The sequence below is a fragment of the Nuphar pumila genome, chromosome 5 (genome assembly GCF_984573655.1).
Source record: "Nuphar pumila chromosome 5, dmNupPumi1.hap1.1, whole genome shotgun sequence".
NCBI classification, from domain to species: domain Eukaryota; kingdom Viridiplantae; phylum Streptophyta; class Magnoliopsida; order Nymphaeales; family Nymphaeaceae; genus Nuphar; species Nuphar pumila.
The window spans coordinates 18,698,628-18,718,894 of record NC_143253.1 but is presented as its reverse complement, the minus strand read 5'-3'; the positions used below and the strand labels follow the sequence as shown (position 1 = coordinate 18,718,894).

Here is a 20,267-nt window from a genome sequence, read left to right as displayed (position 1 = left end):
CAGGTACCCTTCGCTCGTTCCTCACTAAATCATGATGATGTGTTTATCCTAGACACTGAAAATAAAATCTATCAATTTAATGGAGCAAACTCCAGTATTCAAGAAAGAGCCAAGGCTTTGGAAGTAATCCAATACTTTAAGGATAAGTACCATGAAGGAAAGTGTGATGTTGCAATTGTTGGTGAGTGAATCGGTCTTGGTGGCTTATATATTTTCTGGATAAAGTATGATCTATTAATTTCTCTATCATTGACTATGGCAGATGATGGAAAGCTACAAGCTGAGGGAGACTCTGGTGAATTTTGGGTTTTGTTTGGTGGCTTTGCGCCAATTAGTAGGAAAGTTACTAGTGAAGATGATTATATTCTAGTGACTACACCGGGAAAGCTCCATAGGTACTTCATTACTTTCATATGTCAATGCATTTCAAAATTATTATTTAAAAAACTGAAACATATGTTGATTAAATGTGTATAATCAGTTATTGCATGTGAATGCTTTTTGAGATTGTAATATGCCAGTGTGTGTGTGTGCACACGTGTACATGTTGGAGTAAGTCCAATGTGGGAATTTTGTCATGATAACAAGCCAAGATATGAGGTGCATCATCTTTAATTCATGCATATGATGTAAACATGAGAAACGTAAACTGCAGTTAGCCTAATCATGGAAGTTAAATCATACAGTCTTGCATTCTTCATTACTTTTGATTTGTGTGCATATGTATGTACACTTGCATAGTAAAGGTAGATTGGTGGAACCTTTTAGAAAATGACTCAGGCCATTGTGGAATTCGAAATGAAATGACTCGGGCTATGTATATCTTAAGATGGGTGATTGATTCTAAATGTGGGCCAAAAATTCTTGATATATATGATAGGATGAATACTATGCAACTTGTCAACATCAAGGAAAGTTCTCTCAATGACTCGTAATTCACATAAGATTTTATATGCTTGAGATATGTCTTAGCCACCTTTAGCTGTTACTTCAAATATAGTGTTGCTTTGAGGTCCTTGAGCATTGCACTTGTTAAACCTACCTTCAACTGAAGGTTGGGACCTTTTATCTAACACCAATTAAGGCATTCAATTTTTTACAAGAATTAATCAATGATCTTGAACAAAACCAAAAAATAGGAACACAAGATGATGACACTTGTCATGAATTATGTTGCATAAAAAAGGCATCTAGATGCCATCTACAGTTATTTTTTGGATCATATTTCTCTTCTGGGTAAGTTACGACCGTTGCCTTGTGTAGTATTTCTGATGGTCAGGTAAAGCTTGTTGAAGGTGCATTGTCTAAAACAATGCTTGAAAACAATCAGTGTTATCTACTGGACTGTGGAGCAGATATATATATTTGGGTAGGGCGAGTAACACAACTTGAAGAAAGAAAAGTTGCAAGCTTAGCTGCTGAGGTATTGTTATATAGTCTCATCCCATCTGCAAACTATATATTTATTTCATAGCCCACATTATTAGCTTCACTAAAAAGTTTGTTTAACTATTCAGGAATTCATCGCCAGCCAAAAACGACCGAAGACTACACATGTAATTCGGGTTAATCAAGGATTTGAGCCACATGAATTCAAATCAAATTTTGAATCATGGTCAATGGGACCAAGCACTACAAGTTCTGAGGATGGAAGAGGAAAAATAGCTGGTAGGAATGAATGATTTTTCTTGGTAAATTTTTGCATCATGGAAGTTAATTTTGGGCTGGATTCTTTTAGCATTATTGAAGCAGCAGGGAGTTGATGTTAAGGGTGTGGCAAAGGCAGCTGCTGCAAATGAGGAAGTCCCTCCGTTGCTTGAGAAGGGTGGAAAAATTGAGGTCTTAGTGTCATCATTTATTCTTTTAATTTCACTTCATCAGTCTTTGTCTTTCAAGTGCCATATTATTTTCATTATTTGATACTATCTACTCATATTTGATTGAATAGAGTTTCCAATTTTTTCATTGGTCTACTAGGTGCATGAGCTCATGATTATGCAGTTGCTTTTGAGGTTCTTTGTGAATGAGATTATGACATTGCTATTGTGTTTCAGGTTTGGAGGATAAATGACAATGCCAAAACAGTAATTCCAAAAGAGGAGATTGGCAAATTTTACGGTGGTGATTGTTACATTGTTCTTTATAGCTACCACTCTGGTGACAAAAAGGAAGAATACCTTTTGTGCTGTTGGATTGGAAAGGACAGCATTCAGGTAAATTGTTTTGCTTTATCTATTTATTGTATTGTTAATGAGGGTTTTAAATGGTGGTAAAACTTGAATGTAATCTCTATTATATAAACATTCACTTCTGCTTCCAATTTCTGTTACAGTCCCATAGCATGTGCGATATGATTTATGAAATTGACAGGTTGAAAAGTGGAGAGTTTGTAGATCCAGAAGATGAACTTTTCCTTGGCTTGTTTCTTTCCAAGAGATATGCTAGTTGAAATACCATAGGATTGCATTTGCAAATCTTTTTAATATTATGGTTATGCTTAAAATAATTTTCATGTCTTATTCAGCAGGACTTTATGCTTCTTTCTTCCTTTTTGATCATGTAAAGGCATTCCATTGTGTTTTTATTGGCCCTTTTGGACTTGATTTATGAGTTGAATCTTGTTTCACTTCTCACAAGACAATTAATGAATTGAACATTTGGCTATGTTTGCAGGAGGACCAGGTGACTGCAACTGGATTGGCAAATACAATGGCAAGCTCTTTGAAAGGAAGACCTGTTCAGGTATGATTTAGTTGAATTGTGGAATACTCAAAACATTCATGACATCCAATATATTTAACTACCCAGCTTCCTACAGGGACGCATATTTCAAGGAAAAGAACCACCACAGTTTATTGCACTCTTTCAGCCTATGGTTATCTTGAAGGTTATTTTCTTGCAGATTCTAGTTTCTAATTTCATGCACATTTTACTTCCAATGTCTATGCAGCTGTGTTCCTTTAGAACTGAAGTTTATTTGAGATATTCCAAAGAGTTTCTTGTTGTGATTGTATAACAACATCATCTTTCTTATGTGTAGGGTGGGCTCAGTTCTGGCTACAAGAAGTTCATTGCAGATAAAGGCTTGAGTGATGAAACATATGCTGCTGAAAGTGTTGCACTAATACGAATTTCTGGTGTGTTGGAGCATAACAATAAAGCAATTCAAGTTGATGCGGTATGTACCTACTTTATCATATTCTGAGAAATGCTTAGCAACTTGTAATTGAAATTTGGTTGAGATTGTTTTTGTCAATGTATTGCACCTTATGGTGCACAAGCAGTTGCACTAGAAGCAGCTGGGTGGAAGTAATCTGATGAGATAAAAACAGATGCAATGAACCTTCAATCACAGGGAAGTGACTAAAAGTCCCAAAAGAAACTGAAGGCAAGAGTGCAGCTTGCCTGATGCCTATTTTTGTTTCTTGGATTCACCACGTAATGGTCTGAAGAAACCATTGGATGAAATGCCTGATTTAACTAGTATATTATATTGTAAGTATATGATGAATGAGTAGAATAATAAGAATTTCTTTTTGAAATAAGGAAAATTCATTAAGAATGATTAAGAAGTGTTGAAAGTCGGTTCTTGTTGGGAACATGGATTCTATAAGACAAACTGTATGCATGATTGCATGCATTTGACTAATTTGGCAATAGACATTAGTATGGGTCCTTGCTTGTACAAGTCTCACATGATAATTATTATTGAGGGAGAACACAGAATTAAGCATCAGTTTGATTAGTACATCACTTGTGCAAGGGTGGTATGTGAATGAAATGATGGTGAGCTTTAGAGTTCTTGATTTTTGAAATATATCAAATTATACAAACTACAAGAGCTACAGCCTCCAGGGAATGTGTCCCTCTCATGTAACAAAGTTCAATATCTTGATCTTTACTCTTTTTTATAATGAATTGAGTGTACTTCTCAATGTTGTGGTCAACCCAATCATATTGCGATAACGTTCTTATTATCAGAATAAATACAAAAAAAAAATACAAAGCCTGACATTATTTGGTAAAAATGCAGTTAGATGATGCCGTGTACACATAACTTCTACCAATGTATGGACCTGATATGGACCTTCTTGTAGTTGGGTCCTTGCAAAGCCTGAGCCTGTGTGGGATACATTGCTAAGCAAGGATTCATGCAGCTTGAAATTCATGAGAATACACTCATCAGTGGTGGATGGCATGCATCAATGTGTTTGTGGTTTGTTGCATTCATTATGAAACAATTATTATTCACATAAAGCATGATAACAAGATATTACAATTGTAATAGTACTCTATTGAACAATGGACAATGTATAAAGGTTCCATTTCTGTCTAAATGAATGATAACGTATATGACGTGCATGCTGCAGCAATTAAGACCTCGCATGCTTGTTCCTCATGTAATTAACTCCTAAGCATTATGATATGCATCCACCAGTCTAGTTTTAGTTTTGTGTACCTGGTACACTTGAGGCCCTCATGGCATTATTGTTTGCGCCTGCATTACATATATCAGCGATATTTTCGGAAGCTGATATATATCCAGAAAAAATGTGATAATTTCAAAATGCCACTTATTTTGAAATATTTTTCTCATGATATATGTGATAAAACTTTTTAATACTTTTATACTATATATATATATGAGTAATACTTCTATGTTTTATATATGCTGACGTTTTCCTATATCTTTTTGAGAAAACACAATTTTCAATATAGCATGAGTTTTTTCTTCCCCAATATTTTCTTGAGAGCAAGATTTATTATATTGGTATCCATTGTCTGATAATACACTGTTTCATTTGTGAACATGATCTTTCAATTGTTATATGATTGGTATTTTGGGTGATGCAACATCTTATATGCATATCTTATTGCCTGTTTGCATGATGAAACTGTATATCTGGTGTGTTAACATTGAATATATTAGTAGTGAATTCTGCTCATCAATTTGCTATTCTATGATCAGGTAGCTTCATCTTTGAGCACCACGGATTGTTTTGTGCTGCAATCAGGATCTTCAATTTTTACTTGGCATGGAAATGGAAGCACTAATGAACAGCAACAGTTAGCTGTGAAAATTGCCGAGTTCCTGAAGGTGTGTTCTCGATCGATGTAATTCTTTTACACTTTAAGAGTTCTTGTCAATTTTCTGGTTTGAAAAATATTTAATATCTCACCAATTGAATCTACCCATTGTCATACAACCTTATTTTTAACCCTTTACTTTCAGCCAGGGGTGACTTTGAAGCATGCAAAAGAAGGAACTGAGACATCTGCTTTCTGGTCTCTTCTTGGAGGCAAGCAGAGCTATACAAGCAAGAAAACCACACAGGAGATTGTTAGACATCCTCGCTTGTATGAATTTTCTTTTAATAAAGGTAGTTGCTGCTTCTGAAATGTTTCCTTTTTTAATATGAAAATTTTCTTCTCTGCTTGCTAGCTTTATTTTTTTTTCTTATCTTTGTCTATTTTCATGACAAGGTTATTAAACATTTAGGACTAACTTTTTTTTTGTTTTATTTTTATTTCAGGAAAGATGGAGGTGAGACTTTTATTGTATAATTTTTTATCTAAAAATACTTTAGATCTTGTGTAGAGGATGTTCTTATCATTTATATTTTCTACTAATTGAAGGCCTCAGAGGTTTATAACTTCTCCCAAGATGATCTGTTGACGGAGGATACAATGATACTTGACACTCATGCTGAGGTCTTTGTTTGGGTTGGGCAATCTGTAGAGCCTTCAGAAAAGCAGAAGGCTTTTGAAATTGGCGAGGTGTTGTTACAAAATATCCATTGATTAAGATGTAGTGTCATTATATGATGTTTGCTAATATGTTGTGAAATCTTTTCAGAAGTATCTAGAGCTAGCAACTGCTTATGAAGGGTTACCTTTAGATGTGCCACTTTACAAAGTCACAGAAGGGAACGAGCCATCTTTCTTTACAACATACTTCTCATGGGATTATGCTAAAGCTAATGTAAATGTTTATTCTCTTTTTTTGTTTCGCTGGTCTACTGTAAAAAGATGCACATCATCTTGTTCTATTATGTTTTACAAATATATAAAAAATATTCTAAAAGTAGTTAACTAGGAGGCTTATATAAAAAAAATCCTTTTCTAATGCATTGGCTTGGTTCTTGGTGATTTAGTTTGTGGACTTCTGAGTTATCAAAATGGGGATGCGGTAATCTAAAAGGAGGGGAAAAGAACCATGTCTTGTTGAATAATACCTGTCTTTTAGTAATTATTCTTTTCTTCAAGCTACCCTATCCTTGATCTGAAATGTATAATAGAATCTTATGCCCATGGAACCTTTTTCTTTTTCTTCTTTCCTCATAAGTTCCTTCACACTTATACATAAAAGGATTATAGCCTACAAATTAAATCTACCTGCAGAAATGCACTTTCTTTTGGCTTTTATTGTATCCCTTCTCACACTTTTTTGTTTCTCATATTTATGCCCATATATTATTCCATTTAAACATTTAGTATTGTTATGAAGCATTTTCTAGCCAATATTCAGATATTGTATTTTCCTAGGTTCTCATCCATGTATCATGGTATTAAATTCTGAAGTTCCACGTGAGCAATTGGTTTTTAACCCATTGTTCATGAGATTGTTTTATTAATTTATTTTTTCATTACAAGGTGTTTCAAAATTCATGAGATGGATCCATTTGGAGTTTTTGGAAACCCCAAAACTGGATATACTTTTTAAAGGTTAAAGGGATGTCTTTTGAAATCAGGCACTATTAAGTCAGGACATTGTACAACGATTGGACAGGATAATGGTAGCTAGGCTGGTTGTTGGGTGTATTAAGTATTAGTTGCTATTTCTTCCCTTTGGAGATTCTTGAATATTTTTTTCTCTAAAAAAATAAAATAAATTCATGGATAATACCTTGTAACTCTTATCATATGGCATTATTATTTATTTAATAAAATCCATCCCTGTTCTTTCTCTCCAGAAACACATGCAAATATATGAGTTCATGTGTGCATGCGCGCTTTCATGTGTAGTTTAGTTATTCAGTCATCTGCCTAAGTTTTAGGTTATACTGCAGGTTTCGGGAAATTCGTTTCAGAAAAAGCTTCTGACACTGTTGGGAGCACCATTCCATGCCACAGAGGTAAAGCCATATTCATGTTCTTCTTCACTTTTGAGGACCTAAATTGATACACACATACAGGCACATGTATAGATGCATGTATATACCTCCTGATCTATTGTTTGTTGCTCTTTTGAAATCCATCATATTCTTATATGGTATATTCATATAATGATTCAGGTACTAACCTCATAATATCTTCATCTGCTCACAACATCATTATGCTACACCCTGAACCTGAACTATAGTTTGCATTTTCTGCTTCCATTCTGTTGATTCTTAAACCTTTTACATTTTGTTTTTTCCTCTACATTTTCTGTTAAATATATATTGTTATGCAGTGTATTATATATATATATTATTTTCTTTTTTAGAATGTATTTTAGGACAAATATATATTTTGTATTTTATATGTATATTGTGTAATATACATGTATTATATATTAGATAATATATATTATATTCTTTTTTATTTATCTGTTGAGAACTATCAAAGCAAGAAGATGAACTCTAGAAGAGAGAGGTTGAGAAGAAGCACAAAAGGAAACTTCATTTTTTCTAAAATGTGAGAATTACAACAATATATGGGTGACATCCCCTCTACCTCACTACAAGACAAAAACTGTTGACTTTACACTAATTGAAAATGTATAAGAATACAAGAATACCCTTAGAAAGAATGAAATGTACACATACAATAAAGGGGTAGCACTCAAGATAGTCATACATATGATACACAAGTCTTAAACTTGAGATGATGTAAAAGGAATCATCCCAAGTTTGGAAAGGAATGAACTAAAATGTAAGGGAGTAAGACTCTTAGTGAACACGTCTGCAATTTTATCCTTAGAGCTCACATGCTCAAGAGAGATAACTCCATCTTCCTAGGATCTCTTAGTAAAGTGACAATTTATCTCAATATGCTTAGTCCTTTGATGAAACTTTGGATTCTTTGCAATATGAATGGTTTTTATATTGTCACAATACAAGGAGGTCCTTCCACAAATAGGAACTCCTAATTCTCCTAATAGTTACCTAATCCAAACAATTTCAATTGTAACTTAAGCCATAGCCCTATATTATGCTTCAGCTATGCATAATGCAACTTTTTGTTGCTTATTGTTTTTCCAAGAGATTAAAGATCTTCCAAGAAAAATACAAAATCCAGTAGTAGAGAGACGGTCCCGGGTAGAGCCTCCAAAATCTGCATTACAAAAGACTCTTAAGATCTGCGAAGGAGGATGAAGAGACCAACATCTCATAATGTATAGTGTCTCTCACATATCTAATGATCCGAAGTACCACAACAAGATAAACTGATCTAGGAGAACTCATAAGTTGTCTGACTCCATGAACATCATAGGTGATATTTGACCTAGATATGGTCAAGTAAATCAAACTCCCAACTAACTACCTATATACTATACACAACCGGATCCTTTAGTTCTATTCCATTTGAAGCCCTTAATTTTATATTTGTTTTTATAGGAGAAATAATCTTTTTAGAATCATCTGCTAGCCTCGCCTTTACAACAAGATCAGTTGCATACTTATGCTGAGACAAATAAAGTCATCTCTTCGAGTATGCAACTTCCAGATGAAGGAAATATTTTAAATTTCCTAGGTCTTTCATTTCAAAGATGTTAGCTAACTTTTTCTTGGTATCATCCACCTTTTGTACATGATCATCCGTAATGATCATATCATAAAAGCAATATGCTGGATCATAGTAGCTCTGCTCAAAACCAAGAGACTTAACAACTGAACTGAACTTTCCAAACCAAGCCTAAGGTGCTTGTTTAAGTTCATATAAAGCTCTTCTAAATCTGGAAACTCTACTTTACGAATTTGAATACCCTTATGGTAGTCCATATATACACCTCATTCAGATCTCCATTCAAAAAGGCATTTTTCACGTCTAATTGCTACAAATTTCATTGTTTCACTGAGGCAACCACAAGCAGAGTTTTTATAGTAGTCATACAAGCCACAAGTGCAAATGTTTTAGCAAAGTCAATCTAAAATTGCTTACTATAACCCTTTGCCACCAACCTTGCTTTGTATCTTTCAATCAGTGTTGTAAAAAGCGTTGAGGCGTAGCGAGGCGCTCCACCCAAAACCGAGGCGAGCGTAAGCCTCGAGGCATAAAGCATAAGCCTCAAATATTTTTTTGAAAACTTTAAAAAATTTATAAAAAATATCTAAAAATATAAATAAATAAAGAAATGCTTTATTGATGAAATAACAACCAATAAGAAATAGAAAATCTCAAATAAGTACTAAAAAATATGAGATTAACATATAAAAGTAACTAAAAACTGATTACATAACTGGAAAATATATGAGATTAACCAAAAAAAGTTAAAATATACTAAGAAACTGATTACATAACTAAAATAACTGGAAAATATATGAGATTGACCTACAAAAGTTAAAATATATGAGATTATTCTAAAAAATATGAGATTAACATATAAAAGTAACTAAAAAACGATTACATAACTGTAAAATATATGAGATTAACCAACAAAAGATAAAATATACTAAGAAATCGATTACATAACTGGAAAATATATGAGATTAACCAACAAAAGTTAAAATATATGAGATTATTCTAAAAAATATGAGATTAACATATAAAAGTAACTAAAAAACTGATTACACAACTGAAAAATATATGAGATTAACCAACAAAAGTTAAAATATACTAAGAAACTGAGTACATAATTGAAATAACTGAAAAATATATGAGATTAACCTACAAAAGTTAAAATATATGAGATTAACATATAAAAGTAACTAAAAAAATGATTACGTAATTGGAAAATATATGAGATTAACCAACAAAAGATAAAATATACTAAGAAACTGATTATATAACTGGAAAATATATGAGATTAACCAACAAAAGTTAAAATATATGAGATTATTCTAAAAAATATGAGATTAACATATAAAAGTAACTAAAAACCTGATTACATAATTGGAAAATATATGAGATTAACCAAAAAAAGTTAAAATATACTAAGAAACTGATTACATAACTGAAATAACTGGAAAATATATGAGATTAACCTACAAAAGTTAAAATATATGAGATTATTCTAAAAAATATGAGATTAACATATAAAGGTAATAAAAACTGATTACATAACTGGAAAATATATGAGATTAACCAACAAAAGTTGAAATATGCTAAGAAATTGATTACATAACTGAAATAACTGGAAAATATATGAGATTAACCTACAAAAGTTAAAATATATGAGATTATTCTAACAAATATGAGATTAACATATAAAAGTAACTAAAAAGCTGATTACATAACTGAAAAATATATGAGTTAACCAACAAAAGTTAAAATATATTAAGAAACTAATTACATAACTAAAATAACTGAAAAATATACGAGATTAACCAAAAAAAGTTAAAATATAGTAATATACTAAGAAACTGATTACCTAACTGAAATAACTAGAAAATATATGAGATTAAACTACAAAAATCTTGTTGATCATGTCTAAGAAATATTGTTGTAAAAAAAAAAAAAAAATATATATATATATATATATATATATATATATATATATATATTTATATTTATTTTTTTGCGCCTCAGGCTTGCGCTTTAAGGCACAGAGGGCCGCGCCTTTTGTGCCTCAAGGTGTGTTTTTGATAACACTGCTTTCAATGGATCCATCTGCCTTGGACTTAATCTTGTAAATCCATTTACATATCACTATATTCTTTCCATATGGGAGTTTCAGAGGATCCCAAGCGCGGATTCTCTCCAAAGCATTCAACTCTTCAACCATATAAGCTACTTTTGCATAAGAGTTAGACTCAACATAAAAGTGAATCAAAGCCAAGAATGCATGATGTTTAAGAGAAAAGGATTCATAAGAAACAAAACGAGTAAGGGGAACAAAAATTTAAGAATTAAGCCGTACCTGAATAGGAGAGGAAGGTGTAGGATCTTGAATTGTGTGCTCAGAATCAACTAGAAGAGAATCAAAATTGGCCTCTAAAATCTCAACTTCTTCTTGCTCAATTCGATCTATAAAAGGTACACTTATGACACCCACTTGTCTTCTGTCATAGGTTTGGCCAAACCTATTATCAGGAGTTTGAGACTCAGGTTGAATGTTAGCATTCCTATCAACACTTTCTTCTACTAGACATGACGCCAAAAAATAAAATCAACCTCATTCTCCTTCTTATCCTTAAGTTGAGAAAAATATGATGTATGCTCACGAAAGACCACATGTCTAAAGACCCAAATCTTCTTTCCAACCGGATCATAACATTTATAACCTTTTTGTGTATTAGAAAAATCCAAAATGCAACATTTCATAGCCCGAGGAGAAAATGTATCTCTATAGTGCTCAGGTAACAAAACAAAACAAGTGCAACAAAATATTCTCAACAATTTGTAATTTTGGTGCAACACCATACAACTTTTGATAGGGAGAGATACCTTTAAGAACTCTAGATGACATGTAATTAATCTGATAGATTGCCATACACACAACCTCAACCCAGTAGATCTTAGGCACACAACTAGAAACAAAAGTGCCCTGGTAGTTTCCAAAATGTGTTTATTCTTTCGCTCTGCGACTCCATTCTGCTCAGGTATATATAGACATGATTTTTTTAGAACAATTCCTTTCTCTTGTAAGAAATTTTGAAATACATAACTAATATATTCTCCCTCTGAATTTGAATGAAAGATTCTGACCTTAGCAGAAAATTGGGTCTCAACCATAGCACAAAACTTCTTAAAGATCTCAAATAGCTCACTTTTGTTCTTCATAAAGCAAATCCAAGTAAATCATGTATAATCATCAATAAAAGTGACAAAATAGGCATAACCACCCTTCGATAAAACTGGTGAGGGACCCCAAACATCTGAATGAATAAGATCAAAGGCTCTATCTTCATTTGCCTTCCTAGATCTAAAGGGCAAAACATGACTCTTTGCTAGCCTACAACTCTCACACTCCTCCACATGATTTGAAACAAAGACTTTAGACCCACCAAAGTTAAGCATAAGAAACAAAATATTGGAGTTTACAACTTGAAATATAACGAAGTCGTTGATACTACAACATAAACTCATAAAATTGTTGCTCCTAAGCCATCTCGGGTCCTCTTTTGAGAACTCAATTCTAATGAATCTATGTAATACAAGTCCCCTCTTCTACGGCCAATCCCAATTCTCCTTTCTGAAAGTTGATCTTGCACAATACAACACATAAGAGAAAATATACATTACAATTATGTTTAGTAATTTGGCCAACAACAATAATATTCATAGATAAAGAAGGGACATGAAAAACTTGAGAGATATTCAAGTTGCTCCTAGGACAAGAGGTGAGAGTGATGGATCTAACTTTGGAAACTTGCATAGAGGATCCATTTGTAGTGTGAAATGAGCTACTGCAAAGATGACAATTGGTTAGAATACTCTTATGCAGTCATATGATATGATGCACCCTAGTCTATTGACCAGCTTGAGGATCTACTGGAAGAACCAAAAAAAGCAGTACAAAAAGAGGTATACAAAGTAAAAGAAGAAGCTGAAACATCAATCTGAACTAGAAGCTACTGAATCTTTTCTAAAGTGTTTGATTGGGCAGTAGATGCAGAATCTGAAAAGCTTCCTGCAGAAGGAATACAATGAACATTGGATACAAGGGGTAAAGTATCCTTGGGCTTTTTAGCTTGTCCAAAAAAAGGAGCTATGAGGGACCCATACTTCTTTTCTTCCAACATAGGACATGATTTCTTTATGTGACCAAGCTTTTTACAATTAAAACAACGAATGAGGCTCCTATCATTTCTGATTTTTTCAGAACCACCTCTTTTATGTACATCAATCCTTCCAATCGTCTGTCTCAAGGCCCTAACATCCTCGCTAGGCTCAGCCCAATAGTCCTTCATACTCACCAACCTCCAAGCTGTAATTACTACACAAAAGAAAGAGGAACAATCACAACAACCAGGCACCAAACAAGAACTACAATATGTAGTTCACATTAGTGGCTATTGTAAGTGTGTTTTGACACTTGTATTTTCCCTCTAGTGGCTTGTGTATTGCCCTTTATTGGGTTTGTACTTGTGCTCTTTGCCCTTAGCGGCCTTATTTCAAGTTTCAACTTATGCATTTTCTCCTATTGCTTGCATATCATCTTTAGACTGCATTTGTTATTGGCACAGTTCCTTTGATGAACTCATAATTGGCAAACACGGCGATCCAACTCGGGAATTGCCCGAGTCGGATCGGATCACCCACTAACTGGACTGCCGATTCAGCCCAATCTTGTTTTAGCCAGGATCAAGCTTGAATCGGCAAGTTGCCGGTTCAGGACTGAGATGCCACGAGATGGTTCAGTCCTGATTCGCCGAGTCGAATCGGGTTTTTTACTAGTTCGTTTTGATATGAACCAATTTTAATCTATAAAGAATTTTTTTTCTGAGAAGGGTCAACAATCGACCCTTCTCGTTCTCTCTTGACCCCTTCTTGAATCCTAGGCGACCACCGACTACTGCCGGCAACCACCGTCCATCATCAGCAGCTACTCTCTCTCTCTCTCTCTCTCTCTCTCTCTTTGCGAGGCAAGCAGAGGAGGCCCTCTCTCTCTCTTTCTTTGCAAGGTGAGCCGAGGAGGCTCTCTCTCTTTCTTTGCAAGGTGAGCCGAGGAGGCCCTCTCTCTCTGCGAGGCGAGCCAAGGAAGCCCTCTCTCTCTCTTTGCGAGGTGAGATAAGGCCCTTTTCTCTCTCTCTCATTAAAGTGAAGCCCTCACTCTCTCTTTGCGGCCTTGGGGTCCATAGATTTTTTTTGTCCAGACTGATGGGTTTTCATACTTTCCCTATATTGTGATGTGCACGATGCATACTATTGGGGGTTTATTTTGTTGTCCACAGTCCACACTACACACACAAACATGATACACAAAATGGTGAAAAAAACCCAACAGTGTGTGCAGTGTGGGGTTTCCTATAATTTTTAGTTTGTCCATTTTATAGTTTCTATTAGTGTCAAAATATTACAAAATGATGCTTGCAACTGGTTGAAATTTGAAAATTTAAAATTTCAGGTATGCTTCTTTATTAGTTTATTCTATTATGTTATGCATTAATTGCATTTTATGATTTAGAACTTAGAAAGGTAGTGATTACTGGAAGGAAACAAGGTCCTCTGAAGATGTTCACCAAATCAACAAAGTGGACACTCGAAGAGTTCCATCAAAGCATCAAAAGAACATACACAAGCCACAAAATAGAGCCGTTGGGCCTCTCCCAATGTCTCTTTGGTTTGAATGTTGACTACTCAACAAAGTTGACTAGTTGGCTTTTAACCAAAAAGACTAACCTAAAAACTAACCTAGTTACTAAACCTAGTTATATATATATGTACATTTATGTATGTGCATAATATATATATTTACATTTTTAACAATTACTAGTTTACTTGTTCATTTTTTACTTGTTTCATTTCATTGTTGTTCTTATGTATGTGCAACTATGAACCTTTTTTTATGCAAATATTTTGTAGTTTCTATTCTTTGATGCTTTGATTTAGTTAATTTGCTGCTTGGAGTTTGATTATTTGCATTGACATTGTAGAAAACAGTGTTATATTCAATATTTAAAAAATAAAGTATAATTAAAAAAACACTAAAAAATTTTAGGTCCTAACCCATCCGAGTTACCTGGTTGACCCGCTGACCCGTGAGTCAGCGGTCTGGCAATCTGAGTCCGAGTCACGGGTTTGCCGACTATGAATGAACTGATGAAGGGAGCTGTGAGGGGGGATTGCTTTATGACTGGAGAGTAGGCAAGGTATAACCTGGTAGAGAAGGTTAACAAGAAGGGGACGATGTCAAAAAGGTTGATTCTAGTCAGTGTGGTGGTAAAATAGTTAAGAGATCAGAGTACTGGGGTAGGGGCATCCAAAGGGAGAGTGATTTCTTTTAGCACATACACAGAATACATGAGAATGAATAGCATTACTCTAAAGGTCCCTCTTATAGCTGAATTAAGTAGCAAATTTAGCTTTGGTCCTGCTAGTTGTCCATGATTTTGGGCTTCCCCATTAAACTCTTTTGTCTTTTAATTATTTTCCATGTTGCTCCTTTTTCTCCCCAGTATTCTGAAGTATTTTCCCATTCTATTTTTTATTCCTTATGTTATATGGATCTCCTCTTGTATTTTATGACTTATAATCACTGGGAATCAACATTATCATGACCTTTTTTCCTATTCTGAATAATCTGGACTCCTTATTTCGAACAGAAATAATTCTGTTAGTTCAACATCTATTTAGATGTTAAATTGTAGTCATTGCTACTGAGAATAACTTTTTTTTCTCCATAACTACTGAGGATGACTTGGCTCAATTATCTTCTTTTGAATGGTTGATTGACTTAAAATTTCTTATCAGCTTTTAATGGGAGAAGGATGTGCTTATGCCGTTTCCTGTTGTTGTACAACCATTGTTAGACTTGATAAGTTTCTCCCTTGTTTGCAGAAAGCCGACAGTGCTAATCAAGGAGGCCCAACACAAAGGGCCTCTGCTTTGGCTGCATTATCTTCCACATTTAATCCATCTAGTGGCACCAAAGGCTCATCTGCTCAACGTGCTAGTTACTCTTCGGGACAGGGTTCTCAAAGGGCAGCTGCCGTAGCTGCACTATCATCAGTTCTTACTGCTGAACAAAAGGCATCTTCTGAAGCTACTCCACCCCGTTTCAGGACTTCTTCACATGATGTTACTCCGCCTGGTAATCAGTTGAACAATTCTTCTATTTTTTTTGTTGTTTTTCTTCAGTCAGTGAACTTAAAAGTGTCTAATTTCTAGCTTCGTCAACAATAGAAGTGTTCAAATTTATTTTGATAATCACTTGGAAGTATTGTTTGTGAATGAAGTTACATTACCATCTTTTTATCTATTGGCAATTGTGAGAAATATCTTGTCTATCTTGGTGAGTGGGCATACATTTCTCATACTGTCCTTGTTTTTTTTTTTCAATTTTTCTGGGAAATTCAGGCCAAGGTGTATTGAACATTTTCAACTTGACCAAACTAACATGTCAAGCAAAGTCCAAGCATAAACTCAGGCTATCTTGACTAGTTAGGTTGATAAGGAAAAAAGAAAAAAGATATTGGAAAAGAAACAGTAGCTTCTAATTTGCCCGGACAATTGAGAACAAATGAATGAAAGTGTGTTCTTTTCCAGGCTGCTTATTTGTGGTGTGGTGCCCCTTCTTTAGCCTAAAACAGAGTCAATGTTATCGGCAAGAGAATAAAAAAAATTATTACCTGCTGCCGTATAAAATATGTTCATCTTCTTTGTGCATATCAAATAATCCTACCCGAACAAGAGTTTTTGAAAATGTTGCTGGCCTTGTGGTGTGTATAAACTATAAAATATGTCTTTTCATCTTGAAATACCTGACCCACCTGCCAGTTAGCGATGAAGATCCTGCTTTTTGCTGCCACTTGTAATATATGAAGTTTTTTCTCCCAGATCACGTTCAGCTTTGTAGCGGTTCCAAAAATACCTTTTTCTTTGCAATTTTAGATTATAGGACTTCAATTTTGGGTTCCATTCTGGCTATCAACATTCTCTGAAGCTTGCCCTGATGATTCTCATATTCAAATGTGTTGAAATATTGCTGCTGTCTATCATTTTCCAATATGTTGAATTGCATTTTCTGGTATGCATTATTTTTTTAATATTTTCTAAGCTAAGTTGCAATAAAACTGCAGATGACAAGACTCCAAATGAAAGTCCTAAAGCTGAAGATCAAGAAGAAGTGACAAATGCCAAGGAGACTGCAGAAACAACTGCATCTCTTTCTGAAATCAACAACGAAGATGCAGCGGAGAAACAAGAAGCTCTGTTGGATGAGAACGGAAACAGCGGCAGCATTTTCAGCTACGAACGTCTTAATACAAAGTCAACCAACCCTGTTAGTGGAATTGACTATAAAAGAAGAGAGGTTAGTTAAGTTGCACTATATAATGCATGTAGGGTTCAAAATCTTTTGCTTGAAAGCAGTCTTCATTGGACCATTTAGTGTTTTAATGTTATCCAAGATTTGTTTGAACCTAGTCTCATAATGGTTTGCTCAACCTGATAATAATTGGGATCCACCTTTTTTATGTATTTTTTGCTCAAATTTGCAGTCTTATCTGTCGGACGCAGAGTTTGAGTCAGTCCTTGGCATGGCGAAGGAAGCTTTTTATCAACAGCCAAAATGGAAGCAAGACTTACAAAAGAAGAAGGTGGATCTCTTCTAATTAGTCGTACAGAGAATGAATGGATGTTATTTTTGCCAATAATTTTTGCATGTGAGAGGTTTTTGGTGGTGTTGGTGTCCTTTGGAGCGAAGATGGCAACATAGCTTCATTATTACCCTCAGCTTGATGGCTGTCAGATTATTAGCATGGTTTTAGCCTTTAGGTCATGTATGTATGTCATGGTTTGAGAAGGTAGCTGCCCATTCTTTTATTTTGAAAAAGAGCATTCTTTGATGTTGCTGCTCCTCTTTGCTTGTTGAGTCTCCTTAGTGTGTTGCATAGGTTGGGAGATGTGTCTGACCTTGTGTAAAGGGAGTAAAAATTTGTTAGCTACTTGTGTTACAGTGAGGTATGGATACTTGCTGCTGTAGTAATTCAGATTAATTTTGTTGTCTGTTGATTTGCCTATTCATTTTGTTTCCCCGGTAGATCTATGCCTTTCTCTCATATGTGTACCTTCCCTACTTTGGAATCTCTCGGTGGTTACACCTGATAAGAAAGCTGGGGGATAACCCCGTGGGATTAGAATCTGAGACCCCTCTGTTATGATAGTTTTGCCCCAACCATCCAGCTACCTCATTCGGCCCCGGAATCTCTCGGCAGCTGTGGAACATAAGATGGATATGGCCTTTGTTTGTATTATTAGTGAACAAAAGAATCGCCACAAGGGCTTTGCATGCCTGGTTAGATGGGTTGGCCTAAGGCTTTCAAGTTGGAAGAGGTTGAGTTCGATACTTGGGTGGATGTCCTTTGCTGCAAGGCCAAAGCCAAATAGAAAGTTATTCCTGGTGGGCAGAGGGGAGTACTGATAGAGTTTTACACTGCATGCACCAACTCAGGTCCACAGTCAACGTGATGCCTCAGTCTGTAACAGGATGTCCAAACCATAGCAGTGGTTTCTCCATGCTAAATAAAAAAACAAAAAAAAAAATCACGAACAAAACAATCGTTGCTTAATGAGTAACAGAAGGTTGTGTTCCAGCCATGTAGAGATGGGCTGGTAAATGAGAACGAACCAAAAAAAGGGTGTAAGCAAATTAAGCACTTGTTTGTGTTTGGCATGTCCAGCCTATTTCACGTGCTCCAACAAGATCTTTATGACCCTATGTGGAGATAATCGTCCTTACTAAAGATGAAACTTTTCCAGTAGTAATGCCAAATTATTGCTTCCAATTAAATGCCCTGATTGCAGTATTTTTACTTCAGAATGCACCAACTCTGCATTTGTTAATTCTTGTAACCAGTTTTTTTATTTTTTTAAGGGAAAAATCTTGTAAGCAGTAAAAATGGCTGAAATCTAATAAACAGTATGAACAAAAAGAAACGTAATCATATTCTCATTACATTTCCAATATATCACATGCACACTTGTTCCATATTAGGGGAATATTCCAATATCATCTCTTTCAATAGCTTATATGCGTAATCTCCATATGATATGCTCCTTTAATCATAAGCTCAACCAATCTCAAAGGGATATTTCTTACTTCTAGGGAGTGCATTGAGGATAAAGAGGAACGTGTTGTTCCAAGGGCTTTCTTTTCTTCTTTTTCTTTTTTTTTCTTTTGGCACAACAACAACCAAGATACGGTTCTAGCATTTGTAATGTTTCTTTTTCTTTCATAAGCTAAACGGGGATCGATCGAGTCTTTAGTGTTCTCTTTTTTTTCCTGAATAATTGCTAAGAATGCGGATATTCCATGTGTATACAAGGATCCACATGAACGCGAAAAAAGGATATTAAATTTTGTGTACCTTACAATAATTCTGTTTATTCCAAGTGTAAACAGGGGTCCTTAGCTTTCAGAGGTGGGCCACGTAAGGCAGGGTGGTCGTGGGGCCTCACCCGGGGTTTTCTTCGCTTTGGTGAGTGCTCCTTGTCAATAATTCTGTTTTCGTGCCACCTTTCTTTGGGTTATATATATATATTAGCTACCTCTGGTAACGTTGCGTGACACTCATCCTTCCCCCAATTTAACCATGGTGGCCTCCTTAACACTCCTCTTCTTTCTATACCTCTTTGCCTCCTCCAACATCATCACCAACCTGCAGCAGCAGAACCAGCAGGTCGTCATCGACCTCACCAACTTTCAACTTGTGAACATCACCAAGCTGAGGAGACGTCTGAAGTTGAAAAGTATGGTCTGAAGCTGGGTGTATTATTTGTTGGGTCAAGAACCTGAGGTTCTTACACCAATGAGCTTACCAGTGAGTGAGATAGTTTTTCGATTATCAAATATCAGAGCACATACTCGTAGGTTTGGTCTTTTTATTTGTGAGGCAATTCATGTGAAGAAAATCCATTGTGACTTCATACAAGTGGCTTGCTTGGCTAGACCCGGGTGAGCAGATCCAATGATCGGGGGCCAAACCCTTATAAAGTGTTCGCCCCTTTTAAGGGGGAGAGGGGCAGTACACTGGGTCCCCTATGGCCCGAACACTGACATGCTAGACAGGAGAGCTTAGTGATGGGTTTAGCATTAGAGTTAGCGCAAAAGTCCGGTTCCAGCCAGCGGTTATATGTTTGCCACGTGTCCAAGCTTTAAGGCTGGAAAAACGTTGAGAAAATAAGAGTATTTCTTTCCATTTTACACTTTCAAACCGAAAAGAACCCTCTTCCTCAGCACCTGTGACGAACGTCAGGCCGGTTTTTTGGCAGCAACCGGCCGGACTTGTATCGCAGCCGTCGCCCACCTCACCCGCCTCGACCTCAAGGACTTTACTGGGCCCATCCCGTCCTGACTCAGCGACCTCACCCGATTCATTTTCCTCGCCCTCGGTGCCAACCACCTGACCGGTTTGATCCCCTACTCAATCAGTTACCTGGGCTCCAACCAGTTGACC

General features: G+C 35.5%; 1 protein-coding gene across 1 annotated transcript in view; it reads left to right on the top strand.

The window, feature by feature from the left end:
- Positions 1-17,819, top strand: part of LOC149836999 (villin-3-like) — a 35,721-nt gene extending 17,902 nt beyond the window's left edge. Inside the window, exons 6-23 of the mRNA XM_090005737.1 lie at positions 4-181; positions 263-395; positions 1,264-1,423; positions 1,518-1,668; positions 1,739-1,839; positions 2,055-2,213; positions 2,674-2,742; positions 2,819-2,887; positions 3,041-3,178; positions 4,970-5,098; positions 5,234-5,381; positions 5,535-5,545; positions 5,638-5,778; positions 5,858-5,983; positions 7,071-7,136; positions 15,649-15,901; positions 16,890-17,122; positions 17,310-17,819. Of these exons, the coding sequence (XP_089861863.1) occupies positions 4-181; positions 263-395; positions 1,264-1,423; positions 1,518-1,668; positions 1,739-1,839; positions 2,055-2,213; positions 2,674-2,742; positions 2,819-2,887; positions 3,041-3,178; positions 4,970-5,098; positions 5,234-5,381; positions 5,535-5,545; positions 5,638-5,778; positions 5,858-5,983; positions 7,071-7,136; positions 15,649-15,901; positions 16,890-17,122; positions 17,310-17,423 (2,379 nt within the window). The 3' untranslated portion in view covers positions 17,424-17,819. The remainder of the gene's footprint in view (positions 1-3; positions 182-262; positions 396-1,263; positions 1,424-1,517; positions 1,669-1,738; positions 1,840-2,054; positions 2,214-2,673; positions 2,743-2,818; positions 2,888-3,040; positions 3,179-4,969; positions 5,099-5,233; positions 5,382-5,534; positions 5,546-5,637; positions 5,779-5,857; positions 5,984-7,070; positions 7,137-15,648; positions 15,902-16,889; positions 17,123-17,309) is intronic.
- The last annotated feature ends 2,448 nt before the right edge of the window (positions 17,820-20,267 follow it).